Here is a 23310-nt window from a genome sequence, read left to right as displayed (position 1 = left end):
GAATCCTGACTGAAACAGATTATTTCTGTATAAATGTTCACAAAGTTGAGCTGCGATATTTTTTTTCAAGAACTTTAGACAGAAAAGGGAGATTGGATACAGGTCTATAAGCTAACAGTCTTGGATCAATCAGTTTTTTTAAGTAGCAACCTTGTCTGTGGTGCACAGCCCGTCAACCCAGAATGTATTTGATTAATCTATGAATTAGCTGATGCTAGTTTGTGTCGTAGAAATAGCGGAATTATTTTTGACAGGTTTAATAGCCAGGTAGCCAAACTATAAAGCGTCATTTAACCAAAGCTGTCCTGTGGATTTACGGGAAACTTGAACTAACTATAAACTTTTTTTCAGGCGTTTGCCGGCTGGATGCCATTAGAATCACAGTCTTGTTTTCTTTAGTGCTTGAAATGTGAGCCATCACACCATTTCATCTTGCCTCCAATCACATCTCAGGAAGTTAGAGCCTGGGCCACCACTGCTTTAAATTAGTGTAGCATGAGCTAATGTTGCAGTGCAGAACAATCAAGGGAGATCTGCCGGGTTTGGGAAACTTTAGAGAAGGGAAGGCTAGATGTCGAGATGAAGCAGAATCGATTCTGTGCAACAATTTCCACTTTTTGTCCACAGTGTATGTGCGTGACCACATTCAGGTTCATCTGAGCTGAGTGAGTGGATGGAAACTGCTGTGGTGAGACAGCCAGCTAGTCTGTGTGAAAGTGTTTTGTTTTTCATCCATCAGCTGCAAAGACAACCATGTAAAATCAAACAGAAAATTAATCACAACAATGTGAAGTACATGTGCTGCTTTTTCCAACTAATACTTACTGATTCCTGGGTCTACAAGCTGATAATAAATTGGCATGGATGCTTCAGTTGATAAATTCAAGAACAAAGATCCATTGGTCTTAGTCAGAAAACTAGCTTCTCTGTAGTTGACCTCGACTTCTCTCTAGATGAATACCACAGAATGGATTGTTCTCAATCATCTCTGACCCCTGGTGGCCCCAGAAGTTAGATCCTCTGCAGCTTGCATACCAACAAGGCACTGGGGCGGATGACACACTAACCCTGCTGCACAGGCCCCTCTCGCATTTTGGGCACCCTGGGAACACTGTAGAAGTCTTTTGTGTTTTATAACACTATTTTTATTAACCTTTTATTAACTGGGCAAGCTCGAAGGAGCTGGGCAGGACTGCCACCAATATGTAGCCCCCTGAGAACACAGGTTCCTCACTTCAGGCAGGACGAACGGTGAAGCAAACGTCCAAATTAAGCCAGATGTTTTTGCCTTTCAGATACTCTTAACTGATCTAATTTCTTCTCACATGGCAGTCAGTGTCCGGGTCAGTACTGAACTTGAACTTATAAGAAATCCGTTTAGAAAGGGACACTTGCAGCTGTCCACCAAAAAAAGTAAAAAGGAAGACAGACGACACACATCTTTTTAAGTGTTTAGTTTTTACTTTTTTAGTCCAGTATCTGATCTGGGTGTGTATAAATGGTACAAATCCATACACACACACATTAAAAGTAAACAAAACTGTGTTTCTGAATGAAGAGGAATCTCTGTTTGATACCTTAATAAAAGTGGTTTTTCCTAATCACTTTTACATGATTGAATCATTCAAAAAAACAAAACTGGTTATAATGCAGATTCTTTTAGAACATGACATATATATATACACGTAAAATTCAGATGAAATAAACATCCATGACAACGACTGTACATAAGGCAGTCTCACGGGGATTAGTGCAAACCATAATGCATTTACATATACACTTCTATGTACTATGTTTATGTCTAGGTCTATGTCTATATATATATATATATATATATTAGGGCTGTAAAGTCTTAGTCGACTGGTCGACTAATTGGTCGATATGTTCCGAGTCTATGGTTAATTTCATCAGGAGGAAAGTACCAGGTACTAATTGGGGTGTTTTCAGAGAACATCCCCCTTGTTCTCACTATTTTGGATTAGCCCAACCTACTAGAGACAGGTAGATTGAACGTCCATGTTATTCAACGTCCGATGGTTTGCTGAATATTTCTTTTTTTATTTTGAGCGTTTCATTTACAGTGAGTCCTCCTCTACCATCCACGTCAAAGACATCAGCAGTGGGGCAGAATTTTACCAAAATAGATGGCGGGAACAAAGTCGAATGCAAAATAATTTAAGGATAATTTTCCCTGATCATTAGTCGATTTTTAGTCAAAATTTCATAGTTTCAGTCGACCAAGAGTTTCTTTGATTACCCTAATATATATATATATATATATATATATATATATATATATATATATATATATGATTTTAAACTTCCTTTTTAGACAGAGTGAACTTCTATATATATTGTATGAACAAATATTTGAAGATATGAAGTTTCCCTGGCGACCGATGTTTGTTGCTCCGAGGCATTCTTCGTGTTAAAAATGTAACTAGAAGCACCGAGGAGTGAGTTCAATCAAATAAACAACACGATTTACAAGAAAAAGTACACCGACAATAACAAAAACACATTGTTTTGCTGTGTAAAAATATACAAATTGGATTCTTTAACAGTCGACTCTGTACGGATTCATCCTGTAAACATTAGAGTAGCATTTGGAAAGCTTTGGCTTTGAACCAGTGATTTCAATTCAAAATGTGTCCAAATTTTCCATGGCAACATAATATGGTGATGACCAACAATGAAATGGGAGTTATGTTAGTAAGAAGATGAATAACGCAACTGAGTTAGCTGTTATTAGCTGCCTTTGTCCTTCCCGCTTTAAAAAAAACTGACACTTTAAATCCTGGCACTTGAGTCCTAGAAAGTAAAGACTACGTGTCACTGTAAATATACAGTTTACAAACAATATGGAATGCCTGTGATGACAACTTTGTTGTATGGATTTTAGACCTTCACTGTTGTATAGTGTTTACAAATCATAACATGTCTACCATGCTGAATCCCACATGCTATAATAGCCGAAAAGCTAAGTTAGAAAGAGGAACACCTGACATAGTTTCAGAGGTAACGTGGACTGAAGTTTGGAGGAAGGAGAGAAGGTTAGTTTTCAGAATACATTACTGAGGTGGGGGGGGTGCTGATGCTGGAAGCTCAGAGGGAGAAGGATTGTGGTGAGCTGGCTTCAAACTCATGGTGTTGAAGTAGCCTGTGACCTGATCTGGGACTTCTGCCAGCACGCTCTGAGCGAGCATTTCCGGAGGACACTATGAAAAGATGCAGAGAAAGACAATGATGTGAAGGAATTTTAAGAAGCAAACAAAAACAATACAATACAGTCCTTTCCTCAATAATATAATAAAGCAAAAGGCTCCAGAGCCATGTCAGCTAGTTTTGTATCCTGGCAGCACACTCATACTAATCAACAGAATATGAAGGCACAATGCTTCAAATACACTGGGACACCCTGACTTCCTCAGTGGGGTATGTGTGCTTTTATGCATAGAAAAGGGAGGGGAATGGGGTGAGGGAGCTGGATGGGGTGCTCATACATTTCTAGGAAGGACAGGGGTCACTGGGGGGCTTCAGGTCAAATAAATTGAAGAAGGAGGCCACTTGGTCAGGCAACTCTGCCAGTACGCTTTGTGCAAGGGCCACAGTGCCCGCCTGAAACAAGATGTGCAACATTTCAATGTTTGTATTATTTCCACATAGAGTAGAGTCTACAAAGAGTGAACTAATATTTGCATGAACGTACGTTTTGGAACTGCCTGAATGGAACAAACTGCACGATGTCCCGCATGGCGGCCTCGCCCGTAGCCGAGCGCAGAAATCCATCGTCGCCGTCCAGGAACTCCATGGCGCTGAAGTCCGCCCCTCCTACTCCAACGATGATGATAGACATGGGCAGCCGAGAGGCGTTGACGATGGCGCTGCGCGTCTGGTCCATGTCTGTGATCACTCCGTCAGTGATGATCAGCAGGACAAAGTATTGCTGTGAAACAACAGTGATGAAGCAAGGAACAGCATGAACTGAGGGACTGCAGTTATAGAGGGAAGAATTCAAAGGGGAGAGATTATATAGTTCTATTCAAGGTTTGTGAAACAGTGCAGCCTCTTTCAATTCTCAGGTCACTCTGCTCTAATGTCTCCCCTGACAAAAATCACCATCAGAGAAACTTAAAGACGTGTGCAGTGACTTTAGCTATACCTATATGTACGACGATCTAGTACAGAGACGTTAGACAACATCTTGAGATTTTTCTACACAGTCCACAGTGTTAAGTCGTGGGACATACTTTGGTCAACAAATGGATTCCCCTCTAATGCATGTATACTGGGTGAAAGATGGCGGTCCAATCAAATGGCCCCGTTGAAACCTTGACTGAACCGTGGTTGTAAAAAATGTAAAAGCGAGTGTAAAAATGCCACCAGCTTCAAGGTCCAGGTCATGTAGCGGCAAAACAAGCCCAAACCATCAGCCGTCCACCACCGTGCTTGAGAGATACGAGGTGTTGGTGCTGATATGCTGTTTGTTTGCCTTTTTCTTTTTAGAGAACAGAGGTTTTCTCCTGCAACCCTTCCAAACAAGTCATACTTGCTCAGTCCTTTTCTAATTATAGTCATGAACTTTAACATTTAACAGGCTAACTGAGGCCTGTAGAGTCTGTTTTTACAGTGGCTCAGGTTGTATTTACCTCATTAGAGGACCTGGTAGGGACCGGAGAGATTTTTTTGCTATCATGTCCTGACGCATAAAACCTTAGAACTGAAAGATGTGCTTTCTTTTTCACACGCCTGCAAAGAGATTTCTGACTTCCGGCAACTCACAGAGGCGCTTTGCTGCTGCAAGGCCTGTCTGCCAAAATGGGCGACGTGGTTGATGATCGGGGAAAAGTTTGTGGGGCCGTAAAGCTTCACCTGAGGCAGACACTGCTGGTAGGCTAGGACCACACCCTCTATGCCTAAAAAACAGAAAAGAAAGTTCTGAAGTATGAATCACACAAACAAGTCGGGTATCGTTTTAAACAAATCTCAGTGTTGGTCTATTCCGTCTGGAAATGGGCAAACGAGGACATGTTGCACAGGAGTATAAATTCTTGTGACACCTTATATTGTCCTTAAATTCAGGATATATGACAATGTGAAGAAGAAGACCGTTGCAAATTAGTCTTGCTTGGCAAATCCCTTCAGTGCTAGTTTATAAAAACTGTTTGATCAGAAATGAATACACCACCTGAACTGAATGGAATGTCTATGCAGTCACATGAGCTTCAGACTGACCTGTACAAAATGGATTAGAAGGGTTGAAGTTTATGGGAAACTCGTGGCTGACCTGCAACCACAAACAATCATTGACTGCAAGAGTAACATTGATTCAGGCCAAGCTTTTCCATGGAGTAGAGAAAGATTGACACCAATATCAAACGATGGTGTTAGCGAAACAATCACCTGCCACGTAGGGGGGATCTTAGCACCAAAACCAAAGGCAGGGAACATCTTGTCGCTGGGTGAAGGAAGCAAAACAAAGGAGTTAATGTAAAGATGGAGAGAGTGGAATGTAAAAATCATGGGAATTATTGGGCTTGGGGAGAAAGGAGGGAGAAGTAAACCCATCCTACTCTGTTACAGTCCTGTAATTTAAACAGTTCTGTAACAGACTTACACAAAAAAGTTCTGCAAAGAACCTCTTCACTTTCGTTAGTGGTGGAACTGTATATTTATTACTATATTTACCTGTCATAGTCCTGGATGACATTACCAACAGCCCAGATAGCTGCAAGGTACTCATTGTAGCCCTGAGGATTGATATAGTGCAGGGACTTGGGTGACTGGGGATCCCCATTGGAACCTGTGAAATCAATAGCAATCTGGCCCCCAGCATGAGACAACAAACCTTCAATATAGCCCACAATATGGTTGAATAAATAAGTCATTAGAAAATATTCATTAGAGAGGGTAAGTGTGAAGTACTCACAGTAAAGTTGATCTGACAGCCACCCATAATGAAATCCAGGAAAGTGTACTCCTTCACTATCTGCAAGTACATATAGGTGACAAAAGAAATTATTTAATCGTTTGGAAAAAAGCGTACAAAGCGCACACCGAAATATCAAACTGTGGGGGGGTGGAAATAACTGAGAACACATGAGAAAAAAAACAGGACATGGGACCTTGCATTGTTTTATGACGACGATTCCAGAGTTTTTGTATCCCTTCTTCTTCTGCTGCTTCTTGCTGTTGACGCATTCAAATTCCGCCTGGGAAGGTGAAGAACACACCAGACGAGTGTCAGGACACGTGTTCATCTGTTGCTAATCAAATCCAAATCCGTCCCAACCCGTTGTCATTATTATCTTCTTCATCATTTAGGCATAAAAAACAAAAACGGGCTCAAAAACCGGTAAACATACGGACGGAACTCACGTCATATGTTTGCGATGCCTGCTGAATCTGACAGAGAGTGGTCTGAAAGGACCCGATGAAGTCATGAGAGCCGCTGTTGTTGTGGTCATAGCAGTCCACCTGCAGAGATGGGAGGAGGCGGGACACAGTCAGGCAGTTCCCCTTTGATTTTGAAATATCAACATTTTGCACCCGAACTTTCAAAAGTGTGCAGAAGTCTGAAAAAGAAAGCTTCAACAAGGATTCCGTGACCCGGAAACGTCCACCAGAAACACACACAGGGCATCTAAACTGGAGCGTGGTTTTGAGAGTATAAGCAAAAGACAGGATGGAGCTATGAGGACAGCTTAAACAAACTGCAGGATCAGGACAGCTGAGAAAGCTCAGATGATCATTCTTAATGGGAAACCTCTACCTATTCGGAGATTGGCCCAATGGTTAGCTTACCTCTTGACACAAGATCAAACCCTTGTTTGGTCATTCAAAATATCAATTTTTGACACAGAGAGAAGCTTGTTATACCTATAAATGATTTTGACAAGTCTACTGCATTCAGTCACATCTGTAAGCCTGAAACCAAACAACTTCAAGACAACAAGTTGTATTTAGTATGAATGTATTCACTGAGAAAGAACTATCACATCTCAGTGTGTGGATACGTCCGTGGAGGATAAGTCAGTGACTTCATTTTACAGGTAGGTTCACCAAAGGGCCGATCTCCTCAGAACTGTGGTTATTCATTCCTTTAAGACAGATGTGGATGCTTCCGGGACTTTGACCTGTCCTGTGACACACACTGCATCCCTCACATGAAGAACACTCACTCTGTTAACAGTTAACTCACTTGTGCCGCTGCCTTGAAAGCATCTCTTCCTGATAAGTTTGCTTTAACGGAGTTAAAAAAAAAAAAACAACAACAACATAAACTAACATATTTCTTCATTTTGTAGCAAGTTGATCAGAAGCTTTGATATCCAAAAAGAGATCATAGATTAAACACAAAACAGAGGCCCCACCGTGGCCGAAATTCAGGTCCTACGGGAGTTACACAATGAAGAAAAGCTGCCTACATCATAGCAATTTGTTTTATGGTTTGTTGATTTCTCGTTCGTAATGTTGCCTGAATGCATCTCTTGCTACATATCAAAAGCCGTAACATGTAATGTTTGCTGTGCGTGTGTACCTTGATAGATTTTTCCACGTCACCTCCACAGAGTGACTGCATCGGGATTCGGAATGGTTTCCATGTTGGGTTAAGGTTGCTTTTCACCACCTGACCAACAGCAAAAGCTTTAAAAACACACCCGAACCGGTCGGTGCAACAGCAATACAAAGTTTGAACAGTGGAAACACATTGTTGAAATAACTTTCACAAGCCTGCACATTGCCCAAGTATCCTTGAAGAAGGATGCATGGGACACAGTGAGTTGATCTGTACAGCACCTCTGTCCTGTGAGCCAGCTGCCATCCAGTTTCGGTCTGCTTGTAAAATTCCAGGAAAGGGTCGGACTTGCCAAAGAAATCCTGGAAAATAGGAGAAAGGCAAATTCTTAAAGATTCACAGCAATCATTTTTATCAGTTTTGTGTTAGATTAACCCCTCTGATTTCACAGAAATCATACGAATCAAATCATACCCGATCGGCCGTACTGAGTTTTACTCATATCCACCAGACTAACAGTGTTTACATATTCAATTTAAGTACCCATGACACCGCTAGTTGCTAGTGCTATTTGGCACTATAATCACTAATGGCCAATAGGGCTGCCACGATTAGTCGACTAGTCATGATTATGTCGACTATTAAAATCGTCTACGACAAATTTAATAGTTGATGCGTCGTTTTTTTTTTTGGTTTTTTTCAAACTTTGTTTTTCTCTCAAAACTGCTGCGGTCTGGGGTCAGCCGTGATGTCACAGGAAGTTAAACCAGACGGGCTCTGGTATCATGGCTACCCGGCAACAGAGCTCAAATGTGTGGGAGCATTTTAAGAAAACTAAAGACAAATGTGTGAAATGCAATATCTGCAAGGCAGACCTTGCCTTCCACGGCGGCACAACGATGATGCACGAGCACCTGAAAAGGAAGCATGTTGTTGTGGCTAATTGTGAAGAGGGACCGTCATCTTGGTAAGCTAACTGGCTAGTTAGCTGCTAAAATTAGCGTAAACAGAGAATTAACTTGCTACTTACTCATATTGATAGCTGTAAACGTTAACATTAGCGATGACGATTTGATTAATTAGCCTTAGCACACATATTTCATGTGTTTTCTGTAACGTTATAACAGTGATGCATTTGAATAGGAAATCTAATGTTTTCTAACCTTACGTTTCAGTGTTAAAAAAGTACGTTCATCTTCAATGGACGACTTTCTTACAAAGCTAGCTACATGCACACCTCAGCAAGCTAATGTCCTGACTGAGTCCATACTGAACATGTTGGTGTTATATTTGAGTCAGTGAGACCAAAACGTTGAGTGAATAATTCCTTAGTTTCAGGTGCCTCCCTCATTTAATTTAAATGCAGCTATGTTTGATGCCAGAGACAAATGAAGAAAAGAAAAACCTAAAATAATTTTTTTTTTTTAAAAAACCCTAAGTATTTATTTTTGTGTGTTTGCTACACAGTTAAATAATTGTTTGTTGCATCAAGCTGCATATTTCATGAAAGGGTTAATGAACAATGATATTAATTGTCTTTTTTTTTTTAGTTAGCATATACCTTAAACATTCCAAGCTGAAAAATAATGATAGTTATACAAGAGCAGCTGCATCCTGGTGCGATAAGCTGTATGTTTTACATTCAATTTACGGATGATCCGATTAGTCGACTAATCGCAAAAAAATAATCGGTGATTAGTCGACTATTAATATAATCGTTTGTGGCAGCCCTAATGGCCAATTCACGCACCGTAAAACATACTTCAAAGCATTAAAACAGGACAACAAGCTAACGAGCTGTTGCACCTCGCTGATAGACAGCAAACAACATGAGAGCAAGTGATAACAATGGAAATGACTAGAAGACTCCTTCAACATGGACAAAAGACGTTGGCTGTTCCCAGTCAGCTGAGTCTAAAATGTGGAGCAAGTACAAACGGAATGGGAAGGTTCTAAACAAGGGAAAAAACATACAGGTAGACCGAGGAAGACGTCAGGTCAGAAAACTAAACAGCAATATGCCTGACAAATGGGAGCAAAGTGTCACTCACACCAAAACAGAGGAAAACAAGGTTCCAGTGGGCCAAAGAGAAAGAGTCACGAGCTGCGGATGTAAGAGATATTCAGCAACGAATCGCCAAGCGAGGTTGGACAAGGAGATGCCAGAACCTTTGTTTGGTGTCGGTCCAATTAAACGTACTGGAAGGTGACTGCCTGATTAAAACAAGCTTGATGTCAGGCACAGGACCAGGGGAGATGGCAGCCTTTACCTCTACAACAAACGTACAAGTGTGATGGGATTTGTGAAACTTTTGTCATTACATCAAATCTACAGTAGGTTCGGTGTTGCTCAGGCCCTTTTTCAGGAGGACAACGCAGAGCTTTTCCTCGGAAAAGACAATGACAGGGTTTATGACAGCAGTTTTTCTGCTGGTAGGTCCTATGAGGCCAGAAAGTAAAGGCGATTCCATGGTTTTTTTTTGGTCAACAGAGAGGGATTGTATTTCCCCTTTGGTGGAGAGTTGCCCTTCAACCTTGTGTTTCACTGTAAACAAGTAAACATGGCGAAGAAAAAAAGGACTCAGATGGACGCTTCGTTGGGACAGTAATGCAGTTTCTCCACCATCACCTGAAACTTTAGGGAGGAAGGCAAGCTGACCAATCACAGTTCTTGAAGTCTCCACTCGTTATCAATGCAGCCATCGCGGGTCTGACTCGATGTTGTATGCAGTGAAAATGTTTACACATACCAAATGTAATTTCATTATCAAGATCACATCTACTGCACACCAATATTTCTGAATCAGAGTCAGTCATCGATACCTTTTTGTCTAGTTTTCTTGCAGCAACTTCAAAGGTCACGACCCTGTTGTCTGTTCTCTCCTCCGCACATATCTAGGAAGGAGTAAAATACCATTCTTTTAAAATGATTAACTTTGCAAAAAATCACAGAGAAACACACACTTCAAAGTGAACGTGTGAAATGTCCCGATCGTTGCCAGCCGCATGCTTTCTGGGATGAAATGGACTCACGGTGATGGTTCCCTTCCCAGCAGGCGTCTTGTCCTTCATTACCAGCGGTCTTGTTAGTTTGCTCGAAGAGACAATCTGAACAAAAAGACACATCACGGCTGTCATTAGTGAGCATCGCAGAGCGTCTATGTTGACGGGTTAATGACGTTTAAGTCTAAGCAAAGAAACAGAGTGATAAAAAAAGCACATGAGATGATGGATGTCCTTTAATGGGTGGGGGGTGGGGGGCTAAAGAAGGCTAACCTGGCCCAAAGTGCACTCCAGTTGTCCCAGGAAGTCAGCCTCCTCCAGGTTACAGTTTTCACTGTCAATATCGTACACTTCAAACCTCAGCTTCTGCACCATCTCAAAGTAGTAGTCCAGGACGAGGCACTTGGAAAATTTAGGGTTAAGGCAGTTGTCAATTTTCTCCGTTCGCCCAATCTAACACAAAGAAATAAATACAGTGAAGGCATCTCACCTCAAAAACAGACCCCTGCCCCCACTTTACTATAATCAGCAGAACAAAGTGCAACCTTTAAACCTACTTACCTCACACCAGTGCGGTCCTGAGGTGTTCATGAGTAGCACACACACAGGGTCAGACTTTGAGAATGTGTCCATGTCCAGCAGATTGTCACACGAGATGCTCAGAGCCACCTTGGTCACACAGTCTGTGGCCTTGGGCCCCGAGGCTCCGACTGCTGCCATCGCAGTTTGAGGGCAAAAAAACACCACACGTACAGGAGCAGACAAACCTAAACACAGGTACACGGAAAATGCGCCGTTTCCATGTTAAACAGGCCGAGTTATGACTGAGCCGTGGCATACAGAGAAGGCGGCAGGTGAGGGTCAACGCGTGATCAACACCTGTAGTTTGGTCATTTAAAAAAAACAAAAAAAGACTATAGACTATAGGTCTGTACATGTTATTCTTCTTACATGCTGGAACATTCATACTGTAGGACAGAGTGTTGGGATCTGTAAGGAAAATAACTTACTGAACTTAATGAGGAAGATTCTTTTCATTTCCACATTTCAAGAAATTTCAGATACATTCAGATTGTTTTTCTATTTTTTTTTTAAGGCGCTATACAAAAAAGTCTCTTTAACAAATACATAAAACAGAAGTTTATAAATGCAACTGCAGTTCTATGAGTAAACTTCACCGTTGGTTGTATGTGGTGGCAGGCACTCTATCGCCCAAGCAGGGTTTTACAGGGGGAGCATTCCATCACACACCCTGTTGCACAGACTAACGAAGGGGAGGACCCCGGAGTTGCCACAAAGAATCACCGGTTTTCGAACAAGGAACACTCCCGCTGTGAGGCGACGGTGCCAACCACAACACCATCAATAAGAAGACGAAAGCGTTGCGTAATAAGCCCGTCGACTGACAACATTAACGTAACGTTCCTCTGGTTAAAACGGCGGTCGTTATTAACAGAAAAACAAACAAAATAACAATGAAATAAAACAAAAATGCCAAGACGTTAGGTTAACCGAGATATATACCTTGTGAAAGTGAAGTTTAGCAAGATTACAAGTAAATGATACGAAGAACATATATCAATTTACACTCGCTCATAAATAGGAGTAGTCGTAGCTGTAGCAACTAACCTTTAACCTTACGTTAACACGTAACTTACTGCGGCGGCCATAAAAATAAAGATAACCAAAAACGCCAATACGTTCGGTTCGCTGAGATATATACCTCGTGAATGTGAAGTTTCCTGTCATTACAGCTAAATTATACGAATAAAAGGTCAATTTATACTCGCGCATAAGTAGTAGGAGTAGCTGATGAAGTCTTTTTACTTTGCCAACAAAACTATACGTAATGAGACATTTTAAGTCGTAACCTACCTTGCTGGCTGTCTGCCGTTTACAATTTGGCGTGAAAAATACAGAAGAGCCAGCTCACTCCGTAGTGGGCGGAGCCCCGCACGGAACGTTTCCTGTTAACGGTGTCATGTCAAATCCTGTGACTCACCAGATGGTTTGCCACAATTTTCAGACTTTCCGTTCTCACAAATTTTTTTAACGCACTTTTTTTTTCGTAATTATGTTGATAGCGTTTTCGAAACGTTACGGTAACATTACATTTACATAATAATATCAATAATTTTCTATCTATGATTTGTGGAAGGTGTGGTCAGATTCTCTGACGCTTAAAAATTATAAAAGGTCGGCCCAATATTTCACATTTTAGTTTACATATCTCTCCCCCACACACACAATAAATAAATGAATACAGAATCGTGTGGTCTCCGCCAGCCCTTAAAATTTTGGCACGTATTGTAATTTGACAAACAGGTAAAACTCTACAATTGAAACTGGGTATGCTTTTATGGCTTTTCTGACAACAGCATTGATCAGAAATGTTTTCTAATGAAGGCACAGTCCACACAACATATCATGCAGGGTAACACAAACCTCTATATTCCTTTAGTTGACTTGAAATGGACAAATATGAGCACACAGAAGAAAAGGCACAGATACCGGAGCAACACATTCTGCACATTTGCTCTGTGACACACCTCCGATTTCATGGGTTGGATCCTTCCAAGTTTTTGCCCATCAGTCAGCTTAGCAGCAACATCATCCCCTCCCATCCCCTCTACTCAGAGATTTTAAAAAATGTGAAGACTCACCGAACAATACAAAGATCAAATGTACAACTGATCTGTACTTTACAGAAAAATAAAAAATATTTGTGACAATCAATAACATCCATCCCAGAAAATGAACATGTCAAAACAACAGAGAGAGAGAGAACTGCTCATGTAAATAAGGCAAAATGAGAGCTTTCATGAGAATGTCAGCTGAAACATTACTTAGTTTAGATTTCTTGTGTTTTTCATGCGTTACACAGGCTGAGTGACAGAAGTACTTTGAGCACTTTTTTGTCGAATACCGTTCAACACATTACAGCAAATTCCAGACGTTTGAGGTTAGTTGTATATTTCTTTTCCAGACAACAGCGGCAACATTAATATTTTCACCATTCCATGCGCTGAAAAGTCAGAGAGGGCACAGGAGCTGAAGAAAGAAGGTAAAGCTGGGTGAAATAAACCCATTTTACTAGGACGGCTCAGGCACTCTGAAGTCTTTTGGAGGTTTCAGCTTGTAAGAATTGAAGAAGGAGGCAACTTGATCGGGAAGCTCTGCCAGGACGCTCTGGGCCAGGGCCACACTGCTTCCCTACAATGACAACAATATTGTGAACTACTCTGGTTTAAGAGGCACGTTCCCTGTGCTACTGACCGCTCCTGCTGGTAAGTAATATCAGGTAAAAGCTTAGAGACAGTTAACATATTTTGCTCCAATTCTGTTCACACCTGTCGCACAAGTATTACTTGATCATGAAATGTTTCAAACACACACTCCTCCTCTATTCGAGCAGTAGAAAGGTTCTGCTTACATGGAAATTTCTGAAGGGCACAAACTGCACAATGTCTCTGGCGGCGACATCCCCGGTGGCCGTTTTCAGCAATTTGTCATCGCTGTCGAGGAACTCCATTGCGCTGAAGTCTGCCTCGCCAACACCCACTATGATGATGGACATGGGCAGACGAGAGGCCTTTACAATGGCGTCTCGTGTCTGGTCCATGTCTGTGATCACTCCATCTGTGAGGATGAGCAGCACATAGTATTGCTGCAAAAGCAGAAAAAAAGGGATAAGATGTTGATAAATGCCAAGAATACAAAATAACTGAAATAACACCACGCTTTGACTGTTTTTGGGACCAAATAGGACTGAAAGTATCTCATGTGGTGAAGCCGGTGTACTCCACCAGCTAAAAGTACAAATATGCCACGTTCTGTTTGAACACAGAAGTTGAAACTCCCAAGTTCTTGGAAGGAAAATTCAACTGGAATGCCAGTGACGGCAACGTCGACATGACGATGATTTAAGGTATCCAAAACATTTAATACTCCGGTTGCTTACTGAGGCCATATTCTGGTGGAGAGCTTGGCTGGCGAAGTAAGTCACGTGTTTGATAATTGGAGCGAAGTTGGTGGGACCCCAGAGCTTCACCTGAGGCAGGCACTGCTGGTAGGCCTGCACCACTCCCTCTATGCCTGCAACACACACACATCCACCAATGCAAGGCAGCGCCGCCAAATGGGTAAACGGGCTGACTTTTAACACACGACCATAACACTGTTTTAAACTTACCAGCACAGAATGGATTGGTTGGGTTGAAATTGACAGGAAACTCGTGGGAAACCTGTCGGCATGAGAAAACGCAGTAAGCTTCTAGGATTAAGGCGAAGTCAGAATAACAGCCCCATATTTTCTAAACTGGGTATTATTTGACTTCTATTTAAGACATTTTCTTCTTTTAGAAATCTTCTATACCTGCCAGGATGGAGGGATCTGGGCTCCAAAACCAAACACAGGAAACATCTTATTGCTGCACAGAAAGACAGAGAGAGTGAACATCCACATCCACACACTCCCACAACCTGCCTCTCACTTTGAGTTTACCTGTCGTAGTCTTGGATGACATTACCCACCGCCTGGATGGCTTTCAAATATTCGTTATACCCCTCAGGGTTGATGTAGTGGAGGGACTGAGGAGAACTGGGATCTCCGTTGGAGCCTGTGAAGTCTATGGCAATCTGGACCATGTCAGAGAGAGGATACGAGTCAAGATCACAGAGGCCTTACAGGTTCCAAATAAAAGTGAAAATGTGTTTTGGGTATTTCCAAACTCACCGTGAAGTTAACTTGACAACCTCCCATTATATAATCTAGGAAGCTATATTCCTTCTCCACCTGGAAACAGACACGTCACAGTAGCTGTGTTCAACAGTGCACTACGGAAGCCCTGAAGGACAGCATACACCTCATAATTTTCATTTCTTTTGTTAATACACATCCATTTAGCATTTTCGGACCACTACACATTCCAAAATAAGCTGGGATAGTAAAGCTTTTACCACTTTGTTATGTTGCCATTCCTCCTCACGAGACTTAAGAAATTTTGGATACCAAGTCAGATATTCATGCGTTTTTTTTGGTCCCATTTTTCCTGCAAACACTTCTCAAGGTGCGTAGCACAAGTCAGCATAAGCAGCATATGTTTCTCTAAAGTTTAGATAAACTTCTTTTTGCATCAATGTTGCCATCACAGGTGAGATTTACCAAGGGCACTGATCCAGCCCCATGTCATCGCAGAGCCTAGGCTTTGGGCTTGTTACTGATAACAGTCTGGATGGTCCTTCTTGTCCCTCACCCACATAAAAGCTATCAACTAATTAATGGCGATTCCTGATGCAGCACCATGCGCCGGGATGGAAGATCACAGGTTTCCAGATTAGACTGCATTCTTGCCCTTTAAGTGTGGAGTTCTTTCCAGATTCCTTAAACGGTTTAAGAATATTCTGCACTATAGAGGGAAAAATATACAAATACCGTCCAATCTTTCTTTGCGTAACTTTGTCTTTAAACAGTTTGATTATTTCAACAAACTGGAAATCTCCTGCTCTTGTTTGCTCCGCCTCAAAGACTATGGAATATGTTGCGAGCCTTAAAATGCAAATATGGATGTATATTAACAAATCCAATGTAGATGATGAGGCAAAATGTGAAATATCTCAGATTCAAATCATCTGCAGTCAAAGAAGAGCCATTGTAAGAATAACTTTTTCTTAGGCATACATTTGTAGTCCTCCTAATATGTGCATTCACACACTGAGCAATATGTACTAAAATCAACAGACTAAGACGTCTTAAACTCTATCCTCACCTGGCAGCGTTTTATGCAAATCACCCCAGAGTTTTTATAGTTTTTCTTCTTCAACTTTTTGGGGTTTATGCATTCAAATTCGGCCTGAAAATGAAAGCAAGAGTCACATTTATGTCACCGAAGTGTAAAGTCCAAACAAAAAGAACGCACACAAAAACATATCGTCTCACCGGGGAAATGTGCGTTCCCGTTAGCATTTCTGCCAGCGTGGTTTTAAAGCTCCCGATAAAGCTATGGGAGCCGTTGACATGATGGTCATAACAGTCGACCTGAGGAAACAGACAAAGGGTTTTCAATAGCGGCGGACATAATAAAAGGCAAATCATAATAAATATGAAAGCAAGATGAATGACTTATGGTTGATGTATTACTTCTTTTTTTTAAAAAACCATTACAAACATGATATCAAAATCTAATATCGATTTTCTTCTGAATCGAAAAACTAAATTATAAATTGGCTTCAACATATTGTAGGCACCTGACGAGCCTAATCTCACTGTTTTCAGATTAGCAGCAATAAAAGTACCTCAGATGGCTAAAAAGGATACCACAACCCAATGTTGACATGGGCCAGCTGATCCAAAATGCTGCAGCCAGAGTTCTGATAAGCACTAACAGGAGAGTTTTAGCTTCCCTGTTAAATTCAGAATAGAATTTAAGATTCTTCTGACAGATTAGATCTTAAAGATCTCACAGTTAGATGAATTAGTTAGGATTGGATTGAATGTGCTGAGGTCAGGAATCGTGCATACATACACACATCGTTCATCCAGACGGGTTGCAAGCACTCCCTTCTTTTAAGCCTTGTTGGTATTGAAACATGAAAAAAAAAATGCAATTCCAGCATGGATTATTAGTATGTGAGGGAATAAATGTCAAACAAGCCTATCAAAGCAGAGCCAACATAAAAAGAAATCCTGTTTTTTGCCTTTCTTTTTTTACAGCTCAGAGTACACTTCAAAGGATGCTGAAGGAAACAGATTAGTATACGTTAGAGGGGTGCGTTCTTTTCAGGCAGGCTGAGCTTTTTTTTCCATTAATTTACCTTTATGGTCTTTTCCACATCACCTCCACAAAGTGATCGCAGTGAGATGCGGAAGGGTCTCCATGTTGGGTTGAGGTTGCTGTACACAACCTGCATGTAAAAGTTCAAATGAGCCAAAAGTCATCAATAAAGTGCCTGCTGAAGTCCAGCTGTTTTGTACCTCTGTCCTGTGAGCCAGCTGCCATCCAGTTTCACCCTGCTTGTAGAACTCCAGGAAAGGATCGGACCACCACAAAAACTAAACAGCCGTATCCAGATGGTTATTTCTCGCACACAGAGCTCAATGAGCTAAATCAAACGCAGTTCGAAGAGCACAGAACTCTGAGGCGACCTTCTGTACCTTTTTGTCCAGCCTGCGGGCGGACACTTCAAAGTTCGCCACTCTGTTGTCTGTTATTTCCTCAGCACAGATCTATTAAAAGACAAAAATGAAGAAGTACAAAGAAAATAAAGAGCTTGTTCTTACTCCGACCACACAGAAGCACAGAGGGGCACAGCTTGGAGTTTGTTTTGTGCATAAAGCAGCACTGAGAATCTATTAAAGATACAGTCGACCTGCCTCCTCCAGCATAGGCACAGATCGTTGAATGAATGTATTCACTCACAGTGATGGTCCCACGTCCTGCAGGCCTCTGGTTCTTCAGCAACAGTGTTCGAGTCATCTGCCTGTTTGAAACAACCTGGAAACAAAGGTAGCATCAAAGTACAATGAAAATGTTCAAGTTCAAGGAGTAGATCGGTTTTAATTCCAACTGTACGAAGTGAAGCTCACCTGACCCAGGGTACATTCAAGCTCCCCCAGAAAATCATCATCACTCAGATCATAAGTGTTATTGTCAATGTCATACACACAAAATTTCAGCCTCTGAACCATCTCAAAGTGGTAGTCAAGGACAAACTTCTTGGCAAACTTCGGATTCAGGCAATTCAGGATCATCTCTGTGCGACCGACCTACTTGACAAAGAATAGAAAGCATGCCTAATCAAACCATGTCACATAACTAAGGCTATTTCTGTAACAAAATGCAGAAAGTATTTACTATTTCACCAGTCAAAATAACCGAACCAGTAAGAGTGAAAATCCTCCACCATGGTCGGATACAGACCTCATACCAGTGGGAGCCTGAGGCGCTGATGTACAAGGCACACAGAGGGTCTGACTTGGAGAATATGTCCATGTCCATTAAATTTTCACAAGAAATCGTCAGCTCCACCTTGGTGGCCAAATGGTGGGCTGCTGGAGCCGAGGCCCCTCCTAAGGCCATTTCAGTTGGGTTTTACTGAGATGACAACATAGGCAAACCAGAAAATGTCCATTTAGGTCCAAAATGTAGGCATTAGTATTGTACATGAGCATGTGCATCTTCTACAACATTTCAGGGAGGAATTAAGCACTTTTGAACTTTACTATGGTGGCCGCGAGGACCAAGGCCCAATCACGGATATTCAACAAAATTTCAGAAAACACACCTACACATATATAAAATCAGAGTAAAGCAGTGGCAGAGGCTTCACACTTTGGCACAGCTCATTTTAAAACAGGAAACCTCATTTTTCAGAGAATTTTCTGTGTAGTGTGAGTAAGTCATATCTAACGGGGAGAGAGGCGGAACAGTTTCCTGTTGGTGTTAATCAGCTGTAATATCCATATCTTTGAAACACCATGCGTTTAAAAATAAAACGAATTGCTGTATAATAACACGTGGTTACCAAGACAGGTCAACAACTCAGGGCTGACTATGTGATCGCTAACGTCATATTTAGCTTGACATTAATAGGTCTAATCGTTGCGTTGCAGTGACAGTGGGTGTGGCGACGCCCCGCGCAACGCCAAACAAATCAATCCATTCGCATGTCATTCTTTCTTAAAAGATTAAAGCTTTCTCGCGCACATTTACCTGTTTAGCTGTTGAGAATCAGCAGTTTATATCAGCTTATGTTCGCGTGTGAATACTCAACGGTTATCTGACAACAACAGCTGGGAAACCCGGGGGTGGAGCACCCGCCCCAACAAAGTCCAGCTAAATTCCTCAGGCCACTGTGCTTTGCTTTGCTTCACTTGTTTTAAAGTCAACGCTCTGATAGTGTTCGGCATTGTTTTGATCATTGTATTGATTTTAAAGTAGTACAAACAGTGAACAAACAACATTTTTCATTCTGAGTATTTTATATTGGGTAAGCGGCAACAGTTTCTCTCGGAACATTAGTTGTTTTTCATCGGTTGCATATGAAAGGAACACCTTTTAGGCGTGGGGAGACGTTCAAGAAAAACATCTTGCAGTGGCATATCAACTTGATACTGTCAATGTCACACGCTGTAGTAGCGAAATTAAAAGAAATAATAAAACAGTTGCACGTTGTGTGTAAATGTTCATCTAACTGATAGCAGTAATCATTTAGCTTTTCACCCTCCACGCGTAATTTTTACGTTACTCGTAACAAACTTCCGGTATTAGCTGTTCTGAAACCGTTTGTGTTCGTGCTCTTGAACGCCTCCTGCGTGCATTTGTGGGGCTGTCCCCCAGAGTTGGCGTAAACGCCACAGTAATTCCTGATCATTCAATGTTTGGAGTTTAGTTCAAATGGCTCTGAGAATTTTATCGCGATGTGTGAATAGGACTTTACTGGAGTTTGCATCCTGTAATAAAGGCGTTCGAGTCAGAGGGACGAACTATTACCACTGGACAACTTTACGACGAGCTGCAGGCTCTCTGAATGTAAATAATGTTGCCTTTTCATTATCTCTGATCTGTATATTTGCATATACCGTGCGAAACTCTTAAATCTACAGACAGATGTTCTCTGTCAGGATCTAAGGCTTTGAAACAGCGGTGCCTTTAGCCGAAAACAGTGGATAATATCATACTGTAATGTAGGTAAAAGGGCAACGGTGTCAGAGTCGCTCAGCAGCAACACATCAGGATGTAATGACAGCGATGGGAACAGTGCATTAAAATGTAACGATGATGCTGTGGAAGACTGTTTACCTGAATGTTCGTTTCACTTCCAAAATCCTATCTAAACTGTCAAATACGAACTAAATGAATAGAAGTCAGTTCAGTGACCACATGCAGCTCTAAGAGAGCCGGGTAACTTTGGGTCATCTGTGGCTCTTCTTTGTAATTAAGAGCCAGTAGCCCCAAATCACTTGAAATGCTAATTTTGTGTTTTTGCCACTTCTTTTCTTTCTCTGCACAGAATGGACGGGCTGCATTCCTCCTGGCTCTCCCCGCACTCTCCTGTCTGGGTTATGGAACTTTCCGCAGGGTGCAGAGTTCAGCTGTGGTCTGTGCTTTGGAAAAAGGTTAGAAAGGGGCAGGCTATGTTGGATGCCAGGTCTCGGTTGTTAAAAGGCAGATTAATTCACATAATTACACATTTTTTGGCTCTGAAAGCCGCAGTCAATCGGCTAAACAGATGTCGGACTCAATTCGCTGCGCTCTTTTATCTGTGCAGAGGAGATTTTGGAGCAGGCCGACTACCTGTACAGCTGCGCGGACACAGAGAAGCTCTACCAGCTGCTGCTGCAACACAAGGACAGGTAGGCGCGCTATGTCAAACCAACACTAGGGGGCACCAAAGCAGAGCGTTTCAACTTTTTATTGGTGGAGGGTGGTTAAACCATCACTGTCGGACAGTGATGACAGTTGGATTTGTAAAGTGTCAGTTTAAGTTCATGGTTTCTGTCCAGCGATGATGCAGAGTTCCTGTGGAGGCTGGCCCGGGCATCTCGCGACCTCTCCCTCCTGCCCGACATAGAGGCCGAGCGGAAGAAGCAGCTGACGTTTGAGGCCTTTGAATATGCAAAGAAGGCTCTGGAGAGAGACGATTCGTGTTTCGCAGCGCACAAAGTGAGACGGGGATTTCTCTGAGGCAGAAGCGCGGATCCTTTTATGTTTTCTTAAAAAAGGTTTTTACAACACTCCCCTCCTCCTCTCTCCTAACCCAGTGGTACGCCGTGTGTCTCAGTGATATTGGGGATTATGAGGGAGTCAAGGTGAAAATTGGAAATTCATACGTCATCAGGGAGCACCTGGAGGTGAGACAACATTTTGCAGAGCCACATTTCCTTTTTGTTTACTCTGGATTGAGGCATGATGGGTTTTTTTTTTTTTTTTTTTTAGAAAGCCATCAAGCTCAATCCCAAAGATGCCACCTCTTTACACATTTTAGGTTACTGGTGAGTAAATAATACGGAATATGCAGAGACGCCTCGTAACGTTTTACACTAGCAATAATAAAGCAGTCCTCTAACTAAATTCATTGGGAAAATTTGGGAAATTCAGATTTTTTTTAACCATACCACTGATCAGACACAATATTAAAAACACCTTTGGAACAACGGCACGGCTGTTTTGATCCTTGATCTGCAAACCTGAAGGAGTTTTAACGGTCACTTGCTGCCATTAAAACAGCTGAAGAAGCCGAGCCTGTTGCTGCATGTGTCCTCCACCGTCTAAATACAGTAAAAAGAAACATTCTGACGACATGCTGGATTACACAGTGACAGCCCTGCTGTTATTTCACATGCCGATAACTGGAGGACAGTACGGACCGTGTTTTTGTCCTGTTTCAGGGTGTCGAATTGTACGTTTTCATTGATCAGGTAGCAGTCAGTACTTAATCCTCTTGGTAACCCAAATACCTGTGGGCTTCCAGTACCTCCTGAAATATTTAAGTTGTACAAAATTGATTAGCCTTAGATTTTTTTTTCCCCACTTGTCCATTATTTGGTCTTTGCTCGTGCAGGTGCTTCGCTTTTGCAGAGTTGCCATGGTATCAGCGTAAAGTGGCGGCTGTCATTTTCTCATCGCCGCCCACGTCCACCTTCGAAGAGGTGAGGATGTTCTCTCTGCTTCACTCATTGTTCGCGTTCTGTCAACTTTTTTTTGTCTTTGTGAATTTCAAAACGAACATCTGTTTATCTGCTTGTTTTTCAGGCTTTGGAATTCTTCCTGAAAGCTGAGGAAGGTACAACAGGAACTCACTGAGACAGTTACCCAACATCTCCTGTTGGGTTTTAGCTCAAATTTTTAAAATACTTTTGTCTGTTGTTGATTTATTTTATTTTTTTGTGCCCGCAGTCGAGCCAAACTTCTACAGTAAAAACCTACTCATGCTCGGGAAGACGTACATGGCCATGAAAGACCAGCAGAAAGCACTGCTCTGGCTAACCAAAGCTAAAGAGTATCCCGCTCACACGCTGGAAGACAAAGAGGCACGCGCTCAGAACACTAAAATTGGCTTGAGTATTTTTAACTGGAAGCAGATTCTGTAGCACCTTTGACAACTTGGTGATTTTTATTGCTCCACAGGTCCATAAGGAAGCTGTGGACCTGCTGAAGAAGCTGGGATAAAGGAACTTGAGGCCTTTCAGAAGTTCCTGTTAACAGAATTAATTACAACAGCCATTTTTACTTGAATAACTAAAGCCTTTAACAGATCATCCAGTCTGTAATCATGATATGCAACTGTTGATGCAGGTGAAGTAGACGGGATATATCCATGAGGAGTCAATGCCTCTGTTCACGTCCCCACTTCTATTTTGAGTGATATTATAGGAAGTATTTGCCAAGTTGAAGGTATAAAAAGTGGCTTCTTTGTTTTAACAAGTTACTGCATTAGAACTCATGACCTCTGACCCAGAAATGTTTATTGCTCTTATCTGTACTCTTACACTTTTTTTTTTCTTAAATCCTATTTTGATTTTACAAATCTACTCATTTACTGTTGTTGTAACTGGAATAAAGGGTATCATTTTGTATTAATTAATTTGGAACTAAATGGTGACCACTGTTCCTGCTGCCACGGACCATCAGTCTGAACTGTGTTTTGATCCATGTTTAACACACATTTGAATATGTTCTGTACAAAGTAATCACAGCTGAACTAAAGGATTAAACCCAAAGCCCTGTTCTAGTTTTTTTTTTTTCTCCTCACTCACACACAAAAAAACCAAGAGCTTGACCAGTGGG

At 41.7% G+C, this 23310-nt stretch overlaps 3 protein-coding genes across 5 annotated transcripts; 1 reads left to right on the top strand and 2 right to left on the bottom strand.

The window, feature by feature from the left end:
* Positions 1-1458: 1458 nt before the first annotated feature.
* Positions 1459-12434, bottom strand: LOC140284286 (copine-3-like). 2 transcript variants are annotated; one of them, XM_072378121.1, is made up of 17 exons: positions 12398-12434; positions 11084-11289; positions 10796-10975; positions 10553-10627; positions 10343-10414; positions 7801-7881; positions 7541-7630; positions 6379-6477; positions 6126-6212; positions 5930-5989; positions 5689-5822; positions 5404-5458; positions 5236-5287; positions 4783-4916; positions 3710-3946; positions 3504-3618; positions 3127-3218 (listed from the first exon to the last, which is right to left on the bottom strand). In XM_072378121.1, the coding sequence occupies exons 2-16, from the start codon at positions 11240-11242 to the stop codon at positions 3508-3510; spliced, it is 1626 nt and encodes a 541-aa protein (XP_072234222.1). In that variant the 5' UTR covers positions 11243-11289; positions 12398-12434; the 3' UTR covers positions 3127-3218; positions 3504-3507. The 2 variants fall into 2 exon arrangements, with proteins under 2 accessions (XP_072234221.1, XP_072234222.1); XM_072378120.1 differs by lacking the exon at positions 3504-3618 and having other exon boundaries at positions 1459-3218.
* Positions 12435-12797: 363 nt separating this feature from the next.
* On the bottom strand, positions 12798-19331 carry LOC140284762 (copine-3-like). 2 transcript variants are annotated; one of them, XM_072378751.1, is made up of 16 exons: positions 19234-19331; positions 18442-18615; positions 18108-18287; positions 17941-18015; positions 17676-17747; positions 17496-17573; positions 17336-17425; positions 16461-16559; positions 16291-16374; positions 15258-15317; positions 15027-15160; positions 14898-14952; positions 14715-14766; positions 14484-14617; positions 13956-14189; positions 12798-13735 (listed from the first exon to the last, which is right to left on the bottom strand). In XM_072378751.1, exons 2-16 carry the CDS (start codon positions 18598-18600, stop codon positions 13616-13618), a joined length of 1626 nt encoding a protein of 541 aa, XP_072234852.1. In that variant the 5' UTR covers positions 18601-18615; positions 19234-19331; the 3' UTR covers positions 12798-13615. The 2 variants fall into 2 exon arrangements, with proteins under 2 accessions (XP_072234852.1, XP_072234853.1); XM_072378752.1 differs by lacking the exons at positions 17336-17425; positions 17496-17573; positions 17676-17747; ... (2 more) ...; positions 18442-18615; positions 19234-19331 and adding an exon at positions 17047-17315.
* Positions 19332-19819: 488 nt separating this feature from the next.
* On the top strand, positions 19820-23243 carry rmdn1 (regulator of microtubule dynamics 1). Its single transcript, XM_072378890.1, has 10 exons — positions 19820-20052; positions 20534-20639; positions 20792-20876; positions 21027-21186; positions 21285-21374; positions 21460-21515; positions 22085-22172; positions 22276-22306; positions 22420-22553; positions 22651-23243. The coding sequence occupies exons 1-10, from the start codon at positions 19918-19920 to the stop codon at positions 22690-22692; spliced, it is 927 nt and encodes a 308-aa protein (XP_072234991.1). The 5' UTR covers positions 19820-19917; the 3' UTR covers positions 22693-23243.
* The last annotated feature ends 67 nt before the right edge of the window (positions 23244-23310 follow it).

The sequence above is a fragment of the Leuresthes tenuis genome, unplaced genomic scaffold (genome assembly GCF_036924035.1).
Source record: "Leuresthes tenuis unplaced genomic scaffold, fLeuTen1.0.hap1 SCAF_24, whole genome shotgun sequence".
Lineage (NCBI taxonomy): Eukaryota > Metazoa > Chordata > Actinopteri > Atheriniformes > Atherinopsidae > Leuresthes > Leuresthes tenuis.
Note: the sequence above shows the minus strand (reverse complement) of the source record. Positions and strands in the feature narration are given on the sequence as shown.

Bases quoted from the DNA above. Each gene is read 5' to 3' on its own strand.
- LOC140284286 (XM_072378120.1), bottom strand. From the start codon at position 11,242: ATGGCAGCAGTCGGAGCCTCGGGGCCCAAGGCCACAGACTGTGTGACC. The intron at 10,976-11,083 runs GTAAGTAGGTTT...TCTTTGTGTTAG, and splicing joins CAGGACCGCACTGGTGTGAG to ATTGGGCGAACGGAGAAAAT. The intron at 10,415-10,552 runs GTGAGTCCATTT...ACTCCTTCCTAG, and splicing joins CTGGGAAGGGAACCATCACC to ATATGTGCGGAGGAGAGAAC.
- LOC140284762 (XM_072378751.1), bottom strand. From the start codon at position 18,600: ATGGCCTTAGGAGGGGCCTCGGCTCCAGCAGCCCACCATTTGGCCACC. The intron at 14,767-14,897 runs GTATAGAAGATT...TCATGCCGACAG, and splicing joins AGATCCCTCCATCCTGGCAG to GTTTCCCACGAGTTTCCTGT. The intron at 14,618-14,714 runs GTAAGTTTAAAA...TGTGTGTTGCAG, and splicing joins AACCAATCCATTCTGTGCTG to GCATAGAGGGAGTGGTGCAG.
- rmdn1 (XM_072378890.1), top strand. From the start codon at position 19,918: ATGGCTCTGAGAATTTTATCGCGATGTGTGAATAGGACTTTACTGGAG. The intron at 21,187-21,284 runs GTGAGACGGGGA...CTCCTAACCCAG, and splicing joins CGTGTTTCGCAGCGCACAAA to TGGTACGCCGTGTGTCTCAG. The intron at 21,375-21,459 runs GTGAGACAACAT...TTTTTTTTTTAG, and splicing joins TCATCAGGGAGCACCTGGAG to AAAGCCATCAAGCTCAATCC.